This window comes from Camellia sinensis, unplaced genomic scaffold (genome assembly GCF_055761805.1).
Source record: "Camellia sinensis isolate YWXY unplaced genomic scaffold, ASM5576180v1 Unanchor4, whole genome shotgun sequence".
Taxonomy (NCBI): domain Eukaryota; kingdom Viridiplantae; phylum Streptophyta; class Magnoliopsida; order Ericales; family Theaceae; genus Camellia; species Camellia sinensis.
The window spans coordinates 9,805,919-9,824,606 of record NW_028129277.1 but is presented as its reverse complement, the minus strand read 5'-3'; the positions used below and the strand labels follow the sequence as shown (position 1 = coordinate 9,824,606).

Below are 18,688 nucleotides of genomic sequence, written 5' to 3'. Positions count from 1 at the left end.
GCTTGAAAGCGATCATACCAAGCACGATGAGACTACTTCAGACCATACAGAGGACGTCGAAGGCGACAAACCTGTCCAGAGAAATGGTGAAGGCTAGGGGAAGGACGCATGTAAACCTCCTCAGTGAGATGGCCATTAAGAAAAGCATTCTTAACATCCATTTGATAAAGAGGCCAAGAACGAACAACAACGATAGAGATCAAAGTATGGACAATAGTCATCTTGGCAACAGGAACAAAGGTCTTCTCATAATCAATACCATGCTCCTGTGAGAAATCTTTAGCAACCAGACGAGCTTTGTAACGCTCAAGAGAACCATCAGAATGAGTCTCGACTTTGTAGACTCATTTGCAACCAACTAGATTCTTACTAGCAGGCAAAGGAATCAACTCCCAAGTACTAGTTTTCTGTAAAGCAGACAACTCATCCTCTATAGCTTGAATCCGATAAGGATCTTGACAAGCCTTCTTGTAAAGTTGAGGTTCTGAAAAAGAGTGAATAGTAGACAAAACGTATAATATGAAGGAGAAAAGCATGTTTTAGCAAAACCAATTTTTTTGACCTGTTTACGGATGCGAAGGGGATACTTACGGTTAGCAAGATCAGAGTTGTTAGAAGCAGGAGGATCAGCTGTAAGGGCAGAGACAATTGGTGGAGGAACAACCTTGCGACGAGAATATACTAACGGAGGAGGAGAAGAAGCAGGCTCATAGGGTTAAGTGGAGAAAGACTCAGCAGGAAGGGTGGTAGGAGGAGAAGAGAAAACAAGTTCATGGGGAGCAATAGAGATGCACTCATCAGGGGGGACCTCAGTAGGCAATGGATCAATGCGAACCAAATCCTCTTTGGAAACCGAAGCAGTGATAGAGGAAGCTAAAAGCAAGGAAGACGTTCGAGAAAAGAGACATGGCGGGAGATATAAAGACGACGGGCAATAGGGTTGTAACACTGATAGCCTTTCTAAGTAGGACTATAACCTAAAAAGACACATAAGACAGACCGAGCACTAAGTTTGGTCCAATCTTTGCGGGGAAGAAGGACAAAATAGGTAGACCCAAACACACGAATGAGGGAATAATTAGGAATTTGGAAGAACAAAGCCTCATAAGGAGACCGACCAGAAAGAAGGGGAGTAGGCATGCGGTTGAGAAGAAAAGCAGCACTAAGAACTGCCTCCCCCCAAAATGAAGCCAGAACTGAGGCAGAGAGAAGAGACCTAGCTGTCTCAAGGAGATGACGGTATTTATGCTTGGCTCGACCATTTTGGGAAGGTGTATATGTACAAGAAGTTTGGTGAATAGTACCCAAATTGGCCAAATACTCATAGAACTTATTTTTAAAATATTATTCACCCAAGTCAGACCGTAACACTTTAATTGTAGACTCAAACTCGGTAGTAATCATAGACTAAAAGGTACGGTATATCCGATAGAAATCAAACTTATTAGTCATAAGATAAACCCAAGTGTAACAGGTGTAGTCATCAACAAATGACACATGGTGAGTATGAACTGAAGAAAACGGTGTATCAGATATAGAAGTACTTTTACGAAAAGGTAAGGCTGTCATTTTGGCAAGTTTACACCCCCGACATTCAGTAAGTTCACCAAGAGAAACTTTACCCAATATACCTGATTAAACCAAAGACCGTAAGCGGTCAGTAGACTAATGCCCTAATCTAGAATGCCACAAGTAGAAAGGACTGGACAGAGAATCTAACTGAAAAGAGGAAAAGGCAGTCGAAGAGGTTGTCATAGGCAGATGCAAGCTCTGCATCATATAGAGGTCGCCAACTCTACGGCCACTCCCAATCTGCTGCTTGGACATCCGATCTTGCACATAACAGATAGAAGAAGAAAAGATAACATCAAAACCAGAGGCATCAAGCTGACTGATAGATAATAAACTAACAGATAACTGAGGAATATAAGGGACAGATGGAATATAAATAGCAAACATATTAGACGATAAGACAAACCCAACAGATATAACAGACATACCAGACCCATTAGCAGCATTAACAATAATAGGAAAGGGAGGGGGAGTATACTTTTGAAGTAAGGAAAGATGTGAGTCATATGATGAGAGGCACCAGAGTAAAAAATCCAGACAGACGAAAAAAACCCAAGCAAACCTGAATAAAGAGAGGAAACAATGGAGGCAGATGGAGATGGTTTGGAGGTAGATAGGATATGATGAAGCTGACTAATCTGAGCACTTAAGGAAGCTAAGTTAGGATCAAGAGCCGGAGCAGATGCAGTAGAACCGGCGAGAGGCTGAACGGTACTTACATAAGGGGCGCAGAACTTGATCGGAAATTGGTAAGAAGATGAGGCAGACACAGGCGAGGCAGACAAACATTCTTTTTTGGGACAATGATACTTCCAATGATCTTTCTGATGGCAGAAAGCGCACTCATCTGAAGCTAGTGGCCTAATAATCTTAGCATTTGACATTGGTATGAACCAGAGACCAAAAAGGGAACTGATGGACTAAAGTGTAATAAACCACAAATTGATGGGTCAAAACGTAATAAACCTAAAAATGCTAGAACCAGAGAAACACAAGATTTGTATAGTTGTGGTCAAACTGTAATAATCCAAAAACTTGTTCAGTCCAAACAAGAATAAGAGAGACTTGTAGTCAGTCGACGTCACAGTCAAAGAGGATCACCTAGATCACGACACAGAACAAGAGAGAGAACTAGAACGAGGTCACGACTGAGAGAGAACAAAAGAGAGATATTGCGATAGGGAACCAGGTTGTGAACAGGTAAGAAACTCTAGCGACAACTGAACTGATGAAGTCAAACCAGAGAGGCAACTGAACTGATGTAGGAACTCCAGCAACAATCGAAGTCGAGATTCCGATGAGAAACGTGACTCCAAAGATCACCCAAAGACTTTGAACCAGAAAATCACTATCGATGATAGTTGACGACCATGAATCAGACGCGAACCAAATTCAGAGGGGTTGGGTTGCGATTGATAGGCCTTGATTCGAACTCAGATGGATCGCACAAACTTGATGAGACAGAGGATGAATTCAATCAAAACCAGAGAATAAAATCAGAGGGCTCGATCGAACTAAAGCTCCAATCCAGAGAACTAGTTGCGATTCTGTTAGGGTTTCGCTCTTAGCTCTGATACCATTAAGTTTTCTGAATGATTTCAATAAATTGAACTGTATATGATTACAATAAGACCTTAGATTATATAGCCCTAACTCCTAAACCAAAAAGGAAAATACAATCACATCTTAATCATGCCTATAATATGTACAAGCAAAATCATGCCTAATTTAGAATATACACAATATATCTCACATCATGTAGCTGTGTCACTTGATTGGGACAAAAGACTTGGTTTGACTTGATTTTGGTTTGGTTTGTTGCATTGACTTTATAAATGTTGTTGACTTTGCTTGATAGGGAGTATAGAATCTATGAAGCACGAACCCCTCTCTGGAGGTCATGTACCAGTGTCTGACATAGACATGCCGGACATGCTGGTGGGAGTCGGATAGGCTGGGGACAAGCCGTCTTGACTCCATCCCGTCCCAAATAGGGTAGTGCAGTGATCGGCCAGTAGTCTCGGATTACCAAAGACCTAACTTTCAAAACAAGTTGGACTCTTAGTATAATTGGGAAAATTTTTCAATTTTTGAGTGCGGAGGCCATTGTTTACTTATATTGAGTTAATTTGTAACGTCCATTTAGAGTAGTGCATAATTATATGAAATGAAAGCATACATTCCTCTTGGATTGTCATCTTACATTATTACATGATCTAAACAACAAATCAAAATATAACACTTATGACAAAGCTTTACAAAACTAGTACAAGCATACAAGACCATCTTCTAATCAAACTTCTCTTCATAATTGAGCTCTTCATGTCACGACCCCATTCCGCCCCTAGTAGAATGGTGCCGTGATGGCCAGTAATCCGAGATTACCGAAGGCCAACTTACAAAGTTCACACACAATCAGAGTATAAATATATGGGGCTCACAAGTGTGGAAGCAAAATATACAAATCTAATTAGTCCATAAGAGCAGTGCATAAGTTAAATGGAATGGCATACAACTTTACATAGCTTTACAACTTGAATACAAATAAAATGAAGTACAAAAATACATATGAAATCTTGATAAAAGGCTTCTCAAGCCAACATGTTCAAAATACATAAGCTTCAAAATTGTCGACATCCTCACTGCCGACATGACATGCATACAAAACACACATTTCGGCGTAGCCGACTTCTTGCTTGTTACCTACATATATACACAGGGAGGGTGAGCTTGGATACTCAGTGAATGGTACAAGTAATAAAGGGGTTAAATGAATGATACCCGAGATCTTTGGAAAACATACATATCATAGCTTGTACAAAACATGGAATGAATCTAGTTCATCAACTTGATCTTACAAACTTACTTACTTACTTACTTTGGATGTTAATAGCATCTACATAATACAAGGGATGACATTCCGGACTTATAAGACCCACGCGGTAAACCGTCAGTGGCAAAACAAGACAAAACAAGGGAGATATCTCAAACAAGGGTGCTACAAAGGTTTAGATTCCTCTAGTACAAAGGACCTATGTTACGAAGGCCCGTAGCCCCCTAACACGAGAGTACTGCGAAAGTTTAGAGTCCTCCAGCACAAGGGACTTTCAAAACAAGATGTGCAGTTGCATTATAGTCCCCTGGCACTAAGGACTTTCAAAACAAGATGTGCAGTTGCATTATAGTCCCCTGGCACTAAGGACTTTCCGAGAATGTCATCAAAACAAAGCTTACTTGATACATAAAAATAGGGGTAATCATTCATTCTTGATCAAATGCTTTTATCATAACGAAACAAGGCTTTATCAAATCTTTATAACATAACTTTATTAAAAATACCACTCACATAGCTCTTTGGACGTCGGGATCAAGGCAAGGGTCCAAGTCCTACAAACACATGACAAGGTCTACTGAATGCACTTCTCAAAACAAGTCTTACATGCATGCAAATGATCTCGGGAAAACATGCTGGGAAAACATATAGGGAAAAACATGCTGGAAGTCAAAACACTGTTTTACATGTCAGGAAGACATGCTGGGTACCAACCAGGTCTTTGCCGAGGTCCCACACCTCCTGGCCGAGGTGTGGCTATCTAGGCTTCGGCGTGCGGCTGCATGCCGAGGTGCGCACAAGACAACTAAAGGTGTAAGTGATCATGCAAGGTAGGCCAAGGTGAGATACGATGCTTGGCCTAAGTGTGAGGTCTAGGTAAGAGTGATCTCGGCGACTACACTTAGGGAAGTGAGGTATGGAGATCTGGGTTTCCACCCGTGAAGAACAGGAAGAACATGAACATGAAGATCATGAAGAACATGAATGCTAAAATCATAACTTCTTTATTACAAAATTTGGGATTTCATGCTATGAGTTCGAAAACATGGACCTGGGTACCCATACTTGAAAATCATATGGAAACAAACACAAAAACATGGATCTAAGCATGAACTTTCGGATCAAAACATGACTTTCCTTTGAAGACCACATGAATACTATTTTTTCTTTCTAAAATCGAACTTCAAAGCAATGTATGGCTTACAAATCATATTCAATCATGCAATGCAATAATATAAACATAAAGAACAACATGAACAGATTAAGAATCTAACCTTAGAATACGGATCTAACGGTTCGATCTCTAGGGATCAAGCTTGGAAATCTACTCTCTCTCAAGAACACCTCTCCCTCTTCTAGAGCTTCTCTCTCTTCTTCAAAACAAGGATATAACAAATGATAGGTTTCTCCCTCTGCCGTCTGACTTAACACTCAGCTCGGACACGTGGCAACGGCTGGTTGGCTCTCCTCAAAAAGGTGATAGATTGACAAGACAAGACTAGACTATGACAAAGTGTATCTAACAAGCTACCCGGCAAGGCACTCCGGCAAGTGATGACATCGGCTAAGGATAAAGCTTCGGCAACTAAGGTGACAATGACCTCGGCCAGGAAGGACAACACTTGACTAAGCTGTGCCACACCTTGGCCTAGGTGTGCCACACCTCGGTCTAGGTCATACCACTCCAAGACAAGATCACTTAGGTGCAAAGGTAACATCTCGGCCTAGATAATACACATCTCGGCCTTGGTGATAAACAACTCGGCCTAGATAATGACATCTCGGCCAATATGTCAGGGCGAAGGTGGAAGTCAAACAAGGTGGTTCCAAGATAATTCTAGACTGAAGATGACCTCGGCTTGGAATGATCTAGGCTTAACATAACTTAGGTTTGAGACACTAAGGAAGGAACAAAACATACAAGCAACACTTAAGCAAATAGGACAAGATTCATGGATGCAAACTTAACAAGACAAAGTTATGTAAATGAACATGAACATGACCATGACATGAATATGGGTTGTTACAGCAACTCAACATGGCAAAACATACAAATGCATGCAAACATGACTAGGACATTAATGTGGGTTGTTACACTTCATCACCTAGATATATATAAAGGAGAGGGGTGAGCCGTTGCCTAGTGAATAGTAATTTTTAACAACCCAAGCACATTATCGTAGTTTAAATATAGCATAATTTGTATATGATAAAACAGAGCTTAACTTGCAAGCATATACATAGCAATGGACATTCCAAGGGCTTTGAGAACATCGAGATCCACAATAGGTGGCAAGAGGAGCTCAGTTAGCAAGAGGTTATTGGCATGATTTCCAAATAACAAAACAAGATCGCAGGTGTCATCTTAATACATGATACAAGAGTATGGGATGTTCATTCATGGTAAAACGTTAGCATAGCTTTCATAAACATAGCATAGGTTTTGCATTTCAAATCATAGTTTAACAAACATAAATTTACTACACTACTACTCACGAATGACTTTTGAACACCAAGGGTGTTTTCTTCCTCCAAATGCTTGACCTGCATAGAACATGATCAAGACATTGAGCACAATTCAACTTATAAGCTCCCACTTCAATTCAAGTGCCTAAACTTACCTTAATATTTCTTCATTATTTTCTTAGGTTGTTCAAGGTCTTTCTAAGCTTATTTCCAGTCTAAATCAAGTATCAACAAGTGTCAAATGCATGCTTAGAAGCATCCTAGGTGATCAAGGCTTGATGACTATTGAAGTGTACGAAAGACGTACGTTGAAGGGCTCTAGGTATTCCACAACAATTTCATATGCTTTGTATTGAAAAAATATCATGTTTAGATGTTTAAGGTTTAAGGAAATAGGAGGAAATAAAAGAGAGCTAAGTTAGGAGAGGAATTAGCATGAAATGGTAAAGAAGAAAGTGAGTAGCCTTCACTAATTTGAACATATCTCTTTGTATACATAGAATTTGGATGTGAGGCCCCCACTATTGAAAATTAGACTTTCGGGGGTTGAATTTTGACTCAAGAATCGTTTAAAGCCGAGTCCGGATAAGAGAGATATGCCCATTTGAAATTCAACTGAAACAGGGGTGCCACACATGCAGGGATCTAAGCCGCACGTGCAGTTTTTGCAATGTAAAAAGTAACTTTCTGAGAGGGTTAGCCGCACTTGTGGGGATGGGTGCTGCATGTGTGGGAAGTGTTGTTTGGGAGCATTTGTTTTGGTTCGAAAATCTCACTCTTTTCTTATCTTTTTCCCTTTCTTTTCAAGGTTTCAAAACATGATTTTAGGCTCATAAAACTCTTGAATTTTTCATGAAAATACCATCATTTTTAAAGCAATAACTTCAAAACATGTTTTATTTCAAAATTTAAAGATCACAACTTCAGTTTTTGGCAAGAAATCATAAGTTCTACTTTTAATCGAAAACCTTCTTTTCATCTTTCCAAAACATGGAATTAAACTTGCAAAACCCTTAGAAATCATGTGAAAACATGAAGATGGAGCTTCTCATGAAGTATGAACATCAAAAACTAAATGAAAATGGTGAGAATCATGACCACATAGCTTGTTCTTCAATCTTGCCTACCTTTCTTTATTTTCTTCATATCTCCAACATATCTCCAATAATAACCCAAATTAATCCTATCTCTTTTCTTTAATCTTAGATGGTAGGAATAATTTCTATAAGAATTGGGGCTCAAATCTTTCCTTGGAATGATTAAGGGTGAATTTTTTACAAGATTCTTCGAGCCTTTCTCTTTTTCTCTTCTTCTTTCTCTTTTCTTCTCCTTCGTTCTCCTTTCTTCTTGTTGATTTCTCTCCAGCAGATTTTTCTCTTCTTGTTTGGTTTTACAAGGCAAGGTAGGACAAGAGTTGAGTTGAGATAAAAAGGGAGGTGTATGCATCACCTACTTGCTTGATTCACCTAATTCCTTAATCTTCATCATTAGTTTAATTAACCAATATTAGTTATAATTAATCGAGGCTAGTCTCTAATTAATCAAGGTTTAACTGAATCTTACCTTGCTTAATTAATCACAATTAAGGTTCACTAATCGTACTTAATTACCACTAATCAATAAAGCACGGATACGGACATGTGACACGACACGGATATGACATGGACACGCAGACACATTAATTTTTAAAAAATGCAAAGCACGACACGTGGGGGACACACACAAAATATATAATTTTATATATTTATTACATGTCATATATATGAACATGTCATTCTAAGACTATAAATAAATACAAGATAATACTAACTTCTATAAATTGACATTATTTTTCTTTTATGATCGTATTTTAAATTATTTTATTCAAACATGTAATTAGTTTCGTGTGTCTAGTAAATGGACAAGCGCGTCCTCCAAGTGTCCAAAGAGTATCCGAGTCCTAAATTCTTTATAAAAAACTAGGACACGTTTGGATGACTGTCGGACACGTGTCGGGAGAGTGTCCGATGACCGACACAGACACGACATGGATACGCCATCTTTTTTGAAGTGTCCGTGCTTCTTAGCCACTAATCTTGATTAGCAAAATAGCATATAGTATTAAAATGACATGCGCATTAGTTTAAGGTCTTTAAGCTCCTCAATTAGTGCATAGGCACATCCTAGCATTCACAAATTTTAAACTTAAGGTATCCCCTAACTCTTAGGGTGTGTTTGGTAACGTTTACGTTTTCAATTTATATTTACAAAAATTTTATGAACTAGTTTTTGTTTATTTTTAGAAAAACATAAACTACAAACGCATTTGGTAATTGACAAAATGTTTAAAAAAATTTAAAAATATAAAAAAGTGTGAGAAATGGCTAGTGGTGGCAAGTGGCAAGTGGCGGCAGAAGACGGTGGTGAAAAGTGGTGACGGTGGGTGGTGGATGGGTGGGTGGGTGACGGTGGCGGGTGGTGGGTGGTAGCGAGTGGGCGGTGGTGGCGGGTGGTGGGTGGTGGTGGCAGGTAGGTGGCGGATGGCGGGGTGGTGGCGGTGTGTGGGTAGGTGACGCTGGCGGGTGGTGGGTGGTAGCGAGTGGGTGGTGGCAAGCGGATGGCGGATGGCGGGTGGTGGTGGGTGGCCGACGGCGGATGGCGGGTGGTGGTGGCAGGTGGGTGGCAGATGGCGGGTGGTAGCGAGTGGGTGGTGGCGGTGGCAGGCGGGTGGCGGATGGCAGGTGGTCGGTGGTGGTGGTGGCGGCAGATGGCGGGTGGTGGTGGTGGTGGGTGGGTGGGTGGGTGACGGTGGCAGGTGGTAGGTGGTAGCGAGTGGGTGGTGGTGGTGATGGTGGTGGGTGGCGGTAGCAGGTGGGTGGCGGGTGATGGTGGTGGTGGTGGCGGGTGGGTGGCAGGTGGCTGGTGGTAGTGGGTGGCTGGTGGTGGTAGGTGGTTGATGGTGGTGGCAGGTGGGTGGTGGCAAGTAGGTGGCGGGTGGTGGTGGCGGGCGGTGGATGGTAGTGGCCGGTGGCGGGTGGATGGCAGGTGGGTGGTGGTGGTGGTGGTGGTGGCGAGAGGTGGGTGGTGAGTGGCGGTGGCAGGTGGTGGTGGGGGGGGTGGGTGGTGGAAAATGGTGGCGGGTGGTGGCTATTGTTGGGTGGTAAAAAAAAAAAAACTCAAAACTCAAAACGGAAACACATTTTTTGTGTTTTTATTTTTTGGCCAAATTTATAAACTGAGACAATTGATTTATAAATTAAAAATTTTACCAAACAAGTTTTTATTTGAGTTTTTAAAATTTTTATAAATATAAAAAGAAAACTGAAAACGTAAGTGTTACCAAACAACACCTTAGTAATCTTCAAGTATTTCTCTTCTTAAGTTTGTTTTATAAAGGCATGTCTTTCACTTCTAAATTTCTTACCAATTGCATCCATCCTCTTAAGGTTTCATCTTATCAATTCATATTTCTATCTCAAGACTATTGTAATGTAATCAAATCAAGTTATGTATTCAATCATGTCATGTAAAAGTATTTTTGATGTGACACGCCCTTCCTTGCTATGCTCAAAATGTGATTAGTTCCTAAGTCTTAACAGTGGATAGTGAGATCCTCACTTTCAAAACTTCCTAACTACTCATTTCAAGGTTTTACCCTAAGTATTTTATGTGATGAGATAGTTACTTTGAATTCAAGGACATGTCATTTTTTGAGATAGTTACTTTTAGTTATAGCACGTGGCATTTTTTGGGGGGTCACACATGCTGAGGACACATTGTCCCCCTTTTTTTAAATATTATTTATTGTTATAAAATTTATTTTTTTTACCGAAATAGCATATCCAAGGTTGATGATTTGATAAAAATTGTACTTCAATTTTTTGTACGTGTCCTTGGCTTGTCGCGTCCTACATTTTGTTTTCTAAAATTTGCATATTCGCGTGTCCGTGTTGTGTTCATGCTTCTTAGTGTAGAATAGTCATATATGATATATGGGATACATCAAAAGCTTATGTCCAATTCTATCAACTTGTGAGTTGAGGCTTGTGAAGTTTTTTAGTTCCCTTGCACTATTTAAACCTTGTTATGGGCTTTTGTTTATCAAGAAAAGAAAAGGGAGAACCATGGATTATCTTTGGTCTTTAACAATGATAAATATAGGTACAAGTCATTGACAATGATGATTTTTGGGGATTGGGTTACTGTTTGCCATTCCTAGTTTTTTGGTTCCTTGTTTATTTTTGGTTTTTGTTGTTGTTGTGAAACTTCTTGCCCTGTTTCTCTTTTCCTTTTCTTGCTTATGCTTAATCAGTGTTGTGAAAAGCGTGCCTAGGCGCTAGGCGCAGCGAGGCACAATGGGTGCGACTTAAGGAGCCCAAGGCGAGGCGCAGAAGAACAGTTGCGTGCCTTGAACGTGATTGGGAGAGGCGCATCGAGGCGCAAGGCTCGCACTGAGGCAGGCTTTGTGTTTTTCCTCCTTACTCAGATCTAACGGCTCAAAATTGTGTTCAAAAGGCTCCAACGCATAGGATTACAACTCATATACAATACAATACAATACAACCCAAATCAGTATACGACTCAAATCAAATCCCTAATCTGTGTCGACTTCGACTGTGATCTTCTTCTGGACTCCTTCGACTTGTTCGACTGGGCTCCTCCCTTGAGCCTAGTACTCTTCTTCTTCTTCTTCTTCTTCTTCTTCTTCTTTTTCTTTGTTGTTCAAACCAGGTACTCTCTCGACAATTTTTTTTTTTCTTTTTCTTCTTCACTCGCTAGTTGCTGGGTTGGGTTGGGTGAATTTTTTCCCCTCTTCTTCTTCTTCTTCTTTTCCTTCTCTTCTACTTCGTTGGTTTGTTTGTTTTTTTTCTTTTTTTTCCCCTTCTTTCTTCTTTGCTGGTTGTGCTTGTTGTTGGGTGAATTTTTTTCCCTCTTCTTCTCCTCCTCCTCCTCCTCCTCCTCCTTTCCCTTCTTCTTTGTTGCTAGTTGCTGGGTGAAACCTCTCTCTCTGTTTTTCTTTTTTTTCCTTCTTCTTATTCTGCTAGTTTGCTCTCGGTTCTTCTTTTTTTTTTCCCTTTTGTTTTGAGTTGAGTCTCTGTTTAAAAAAAAAAAAAATACAAATAATTAATTCATCAGATTCATTACATTATACTGAAATTGTTTTTGTTTCATTTATTTTTTGTGTTGTGTAGTAAGTACTAAGTAAAAAATAAGATCTGAAAGTAATAGAAATGATCCGGCGTGGCAACATGCCCATTTGGTAGAGGAGAATAATTTAAACAAGCTTGAGTATAATTTTTGTGGTAAAGTATCAAATGGAGGTGTTTATCGGGTAAAACAACACCTCGCGGAAGGTTATAGAAATTTCACTGCTGGCCCAAAGTGTCCGGCTCATGTAAGAGAAGAGATTAGAGAGTTCATGTCAAAAAAGAAGACACAAAAAGAAGAAATGAACATGTTGCCTGATTTTGATGACATGGACATGGAAGATGAAGATGATGATGTTGTTGAGATCAATGTCAATCAACGCCGTAAGTTGACAAGTAGCAACCAAGGTTCATCCAAATCCAAATCCAAATAAAAAATGCCAAAGAGAAAAGGGCCTATGGATGTTTACTTCGCACCCAATCCTGAATCAGTGGTGAAAAATCGAAGAGACCAAGCAAAAGGGAAGCAAACACAAATTGATGAGAATGACCCTTACAAAAAAAAATGAGAGCTCGGGCAGTGCGAAGATTTGCAAGGTGGATGTATGATGCTGGTATCCCTTTTAATGTAGTAAATTATGAGAGTTTTGGACCAATGATTGAAGCCATTGGCCAATATGGTCCCGGTATGAAGTCACCAACTTACCATGAAGTGCGGGTTACCCAACTCAAAAAGAGGTGTAACATACTGAAAATTTGATGAAGAATCATAAAGAGGATTGTACAAAATACGGGTGTTCCGTAATGGCTGATGGTTGGAATGATAAGAGAGGAAGGACATTGATTAACTTTTTAGTTAATTGTCCACGAGGAACCATGTTTGTTAAGTCGGTTGATGCTTCTAGCTATTCAAAGCATGGGTAGAAGCTATTTGAATTAGTAGACAAGTTTGTGGAGGAAGTTGGAAAAGAGAATGTGGTGCAAGTTATCACTGATAGTGCTGTAGCTAATGTGTTGGCGGGTAAGAATCTTTTCTCCTTCCTTACTTCAAAATTGTTTACTCATAGTTTGTTTTGTAGTTAAAATTTAAAAACTTGAAAATAATTAGTCTTTGTAATTGTTACATTATAGGGAGGTTTTTGGAGGCCAAGCATGAACACTTACCATGTGCTGCTCATTGCTTGGACCTAATGTCAAAAGACATTTTAAAGATACCCGGACTAAAAAGGACTTTTGAAAGGGGTATTGCAGTACATGGCTACATTTACAACCAGCCTACGTCGCTAAACATGATGAAGCGCTATACAAATCTGAAGAATTTGATTAAGCCTGCAAAAACTAGTTTTGCCAATGCTTTTCTGACTTTGTCTAGGATGCATCAACAAAAAACAATTTGAGAAAGATGGTCACCTCCGAAGATTGGACCTTAAGAAAATGAGCAAAGGAGCCACAAGGTAAAAGAATGGCACAAACTTTGTTGATGCCTTCATTTTGGAATGCTGTTGTATTTGCCCTTAAGGTCTCGGGTCCTCTCGTCAATGTGCTTAGATTGGTTGGTACCGAGAAGAAACCTCCTATGTGATACATTTATGAGGCAATGGATAGGATAAAAGAATGCATTGCAAGTTCGTTTGATCATAAAGAAGAGAAGTATAATGAAATCTTCGAAATCATCGACAAAAGGTGGGATATTCAATTACATTGGCCTTTGCATGCAGCTACACTTTCTTAACCCATAATTCTTTTACCCAAACGCGTTGGTGCAAAAAGATCATGAAGTAATGAATGCATGCAAAGGTTGGTCCCGGATGTCATTGTTCAAGATTTGATCACTAATGAGATGAGTATTTATACAAAGGTTGAGAGCCTTTTTGGCAAGCATGTTGTGATTAGGCAAAGAAGTACAAGGGTACCAGAGAATATATTATAGATTCAGAGAGTTTATTTTTAGTAATACTTCTAGTAAAACTCAATATTTGGTAACAATTATTTCTAACTAGTGATTATTGCCGCTGATTGGTGGGCATCATGTGGTTCTAACACCCCAAACTTGCAAACTTTTGCCATAAAAGTCCTTAGTCTAACATGTAATTCATCGGGTTGTGAACAAAATTGGATTGTATTTAAACATGTCAGTATTTAACATTCTTACTAATTTTTTGGTGAATTCAAATATTTTTTATTCTCATTATATAGAATTTAATATCTTTTTAATACTTGTAGCTCCATAGCAAGAAAAGAAATAGATTGGAACAACGTTTCAATGAGTTAGTGTTTTTCAAATATAATAAAACATTGAGATCTAGATATGACATGCGCAACACTCTTGATCCCATATCTTTGCAAAATATTGATGAAAGTGGTTGCTTGGGAGGATGGATGGAGAATTATATGAAGATAATGAGCCAGTGTTTGATGATGATGATGGTGGCTTGACGTGAGCCACTGTTGCTAGAGCTTCTGGAGTAGAAGAAAGTAGTCATGCAAGTAGAGCAACAAGTTCACGCTCAAAGGCACAATCGATGATATCTCAATCATCAAAGATTAACTCCACTTCAATTAATAGATGAGGAGGAAGCGGGCTCAAATGACACAGAGGAGGCAGATGTTGAGGGATATAAATCAACTGATGGAGAAGAAGATGATAGTTTGCTTGCCATTAATGTTGAGGATGATGATTGACTGACTGACCTAACCTACCCTTTCTTATGATATTGATGTTTTGAAGTGTTAAGACATATATTAGTATTTGTTCGGCATTTATGTTTTGGATGTTTAGTGTTTCTGTTTTTTTATTTTTATTTTATTTTATCGAATGTGAATTATTTTATCTTTGAAAATTAGAATGCTATGTAATATGCACTTTCATGGTTTTGAGAATTATTCTATAATTTGTCTTGAATCTTGATTACTTTTTATTTTAAAAAAAGTTGTCTTAGTAGTACTATGAATGATTAGTCTATGTTAATTTTTCTATTTTTTACTAAGACTGTGCGTCTTGTTTCAATACAGCCCGTGCCTCACCTTGCGCCTAGTCCCTGAGAGACCTTCAGCGCCTTAGTGCGCCTTGAGCTTTTAAAAACACTGTGCTTAATAATATTTTTCATTGCGTTTCGAAAAAAAGAGAAAAAAAAAAAAAAAAAAAGTCATTGACAATGATGATATTCTTCCATTCTTCATTTTAACTGTAACTAGGTTGCTTTCAAAATTTGGCATCAACTTACATTGGAACTCAGGCCATGTGAGAATAAATTGTTTGAAATTGGGAGCATCAAAACCTTTGAGTGCTAACTAATCGATTAGATGTTGCTGAGTTGTTCTTTATTCATTGTGAAAATAAGAATGTCTGCATGTTTATGGTAGGATAATCCTAATTTAGAACTAACATTGAACAAACTGTACATCAAAAGAGCCTAAGCCACCAAATGGACTAAGGTCCCGTTTCGTAGAGCTGTGGAAAAGTTATTATAGTTTATAACTTAACAGATTATAGCTCATAGCTGTGAACATAAGCTATTAACCTGTTTAGTGCAGTTATATGATTATGGATTTAAGCAGTAGAATAGTATTTGGTTGATAAGTTGTAAAATAACTTTTTGCTATGTAATTGCCCTTTTTGCGCTTATATGATAGAAAAATGATTATTTTGTCATTTTTTTCAGTTTTAATTTTAAAAAAGTTATTTCATTAATGAAAGTTAATATAATTAGTATTACAAAAATTATTATTTTCATTAATAGTATCAATTAGTATAAAATTATTTCATTATAAATTATTTAGTGTCAATTAGTGGCTTAATTAGCATCCATCAATACTAAAATTATTAATTAGTATCAATTAATATAAAATTTATTTCATTAATGGCTAAAATGCTTAATTATTATTATTATTATTATTTTTATTAAAAAAACACTGAAAACCTCCTTATTTCATTAATTATTTCATTTTTTTTTATTATTAGTATCAATACTTTTTTTTCTTTTTTTTGTTCATTTTTTTTTCTTTTTCTCCTTATTTTCTTCTCTCTCTCTCTCTCTCTCTCTCTCTCTCTCTTTTCTTCTTTCTTTTTGTTTATTTTGCTTAATTTATTAATTCATTACAATTAATATCAATTAATATCCATGTATTTATAGTAATGTTGTGATGTCATTACATATTATTTTTCTTTATATTAATTTCAATTAGTTATTTAATAGAAGTTATAATATTCATTTTTTTAATTTCATTTAATATAAGTTATTTCATTTTGTATTTCATTTTTTTCTTCAATTTTAATTTTTGAAAAAAATTGTGATTCTGTTTTTATTAATTTTTTTTCCATTATAATTAATAATATAACAATTGTTATTTTTTTTAATTTATTATTTTTTTTCATTACAAACCCTAGCTACCGCCGCCGGTGGCTAGGGTTTCACATCGTAGATCGCTATCGTGATGGCGGCGGTGAGCTGTGTTTCGTCACCGTCAGGCTATCTCGCAAAGCCGGCAAGATTACGGAAGGTCGATCGCGAAGAGAAAAGGAGGCGGGCAATGGCGAAGGGAAAGAGAGGAGGCGGCGACGGCGATCGTGGTTAGGTTTTCAGATCGCAATCACGCCATCGATGGCTGTGGTGACGGGAGGCGGCAACAGAGCAAATCGTGCCCTAGCCACCACCTCTAGTTTGAGAGAGAGAGAGAGCTCTGGATTGTTTGTTGAAAATCTCCTGCTGGAAATCGTCTCTCCTCTCTCTCTCACAAGGGAACAGTGTTTGAGAATATGGGGTTTATATAGTTGGGTTTTTGGTAGTAATTGAGATTGACAAGGGGCATTTACGTAATTTTGCCCCTTAATTTTTAGCTTTCCCCTTAAGTTGAATCCGAAAAGCACCCGTTCTGCCACTCAGCCAAAAATCACTTTTTTGGCTTAATTTAAGCTACAAAAAGTGTTTTTAAGCTCTACCAAACACACCAAAACAGCTAAAAAATAATCTAAAAGCTGAGTTAAGCTAAAATTAAGCTCAACCAAACAGGCACTAAAAAATATTAGATAAAATCTGCGTGTAGAATATGATAGAATCTTTTGTGGGGGATTTTAGTTGTTCTTTGGTTAACGTTGCTGGCTATATTGAGTAAGCTTCATTATTCAACATGTCCACTTACTGCATTTGTTGCTTTATTATTGGCTGTAGGGTACTTTTGTTGAAGGAATAAAGGAGGAAGTCGTATTATCTCCTGCTCATGCCCTTTCTCTTATTGCAGCTGGAGAAGGTAAACATTATGTTGTTTTGTTAAATATATATATATATATTTTTTCTCATCCATGTGGAAGCATTTCCATATGTTGGTATAAGTAAGCATGCATTATGCTGTTGTTGCCATGCAAGACAGCCTTTTGGTTGTTGAGTCAATAGATTATGCATTTTCATAGGCCTTGTTACACCACCGAAGATAATCCTAGAGATCCGAGATTCTAAGGTGATAATGGTAGTGAATGTGTACAATGTCTCAGTCAGTTGGAAGATTGCATAGTCTTTCATGGCTAAAATGACCATAATCTAAACATTCTTGGTAACTATTCCAAGATTATCTCTACCCTTGCCCTGTGTCTGTGTTTGTTGTTATAGTGAAGAACTAAGAGTTATGATTTGTCAGACAAGGAAGAGTATGGGTCAATATGGATTTGGATTCCTACGGTCATTCCAAACACGACATCAACAATGGGACAAGGAAAATGAACAATGCAAAATAACCTTTCGAATATATTCTATTGAATTTACTACTATAAGGATGAAACATGTCACTGTATTGTGCATAAATTATTTAACTCCAAGTTTGGAAGGGATCAAGGGCAAGGTTCAGTCCAGCTTGACTCGATGTATTTCCGACTGAATAACTACTATTTGACTCAAGTTTGAACGTTACATATAAAGTTCAACCCAAGTCATTGTAATGTTACCACATCATCTCACACCTTTTTTGCTTTTCTGCTGGTCTTAGTAGCTTGTTGAAGATGTCCCGAAGCCTATTTAACTTTATTTTGTGCATATCTGGCCATCTCTGTTCATCTATATCTTAATTTACCTTCATTTCTTGCCACTCGTCCAACTCTAGCTAAACATATTTTGAAGTAAACTATTGGTCCATGCAGTTCTCGAATTTTTTGATCCAGAAAATGGAAAAAGAAAGAACTTTTCTTCTTTCCTAGAGGGGAAAAATGGATCCAAGTGAAGCTGGTTGATTTATATATATATATATATATATAAATATATGTAAAGCACTTTTATTCACTCTCTGAAATAGTGTGCTTTGAATGCTTGTCTCATAATAAACTATTTTTGAGGATTGATTTAGCATGCTGTAAACTACAAAAAGAAAATATTTTAATTATTTTGAGGAGTTATTTTTTTGATTAAATGTTCTTTACATTGCTAGTATTTTTAGTTGTGGGTGTGATTGCAGTAATTTTTTTATTGCCATTACTTAAGTTCTTTTTAAACTTTATGATAAGATTTTAGTTGATGGTAACAGAGCACAGACATGTCGGTTCCACAAATTTCAATTTACTCAGTAGCAGAAGCCATACAATATTTACACTGGTATGTTGTTTTGTATAACTTCTTCCTTTTATTTATTTATTTATTTATTATTTTTTGATATATTTATTGATCATTACGTTTCAGCGCTTTTCTTCTAGCTATTAACTAACTTATAT

General features: G+C 37.8%; 1 protein-coding gene across 4 annotated transcripts in view; it reads left to right on the top strand.

The window, feature by feature from the left end:
* LOC145788638 (kinesin-like protein KIN-7K, chloroplastic) overlaps positions 1–18,688 on the top strand; it is an 85,098-nt gene that overhangs the window by 26,233 nt on the left and 40,177 nt on the right. For all 4 annotated transcript variants that reach the window (XM_082912656.1, XM_082912654.1, XM_082912657.1 and 1 more), the window contains exons 9-10: positions 17,166–17,244; positions 18,505–18,572. In XM_082912656.1, the coding sequence (XP_082768782.1) occupies positions 17,166–17,244; positions 18,505–18,572 (147 nt within the window). The remainder of the gene's footprint in view (positions 1–17,165; positions 17,245–18,504; positions 18,573–18,688) is intronic.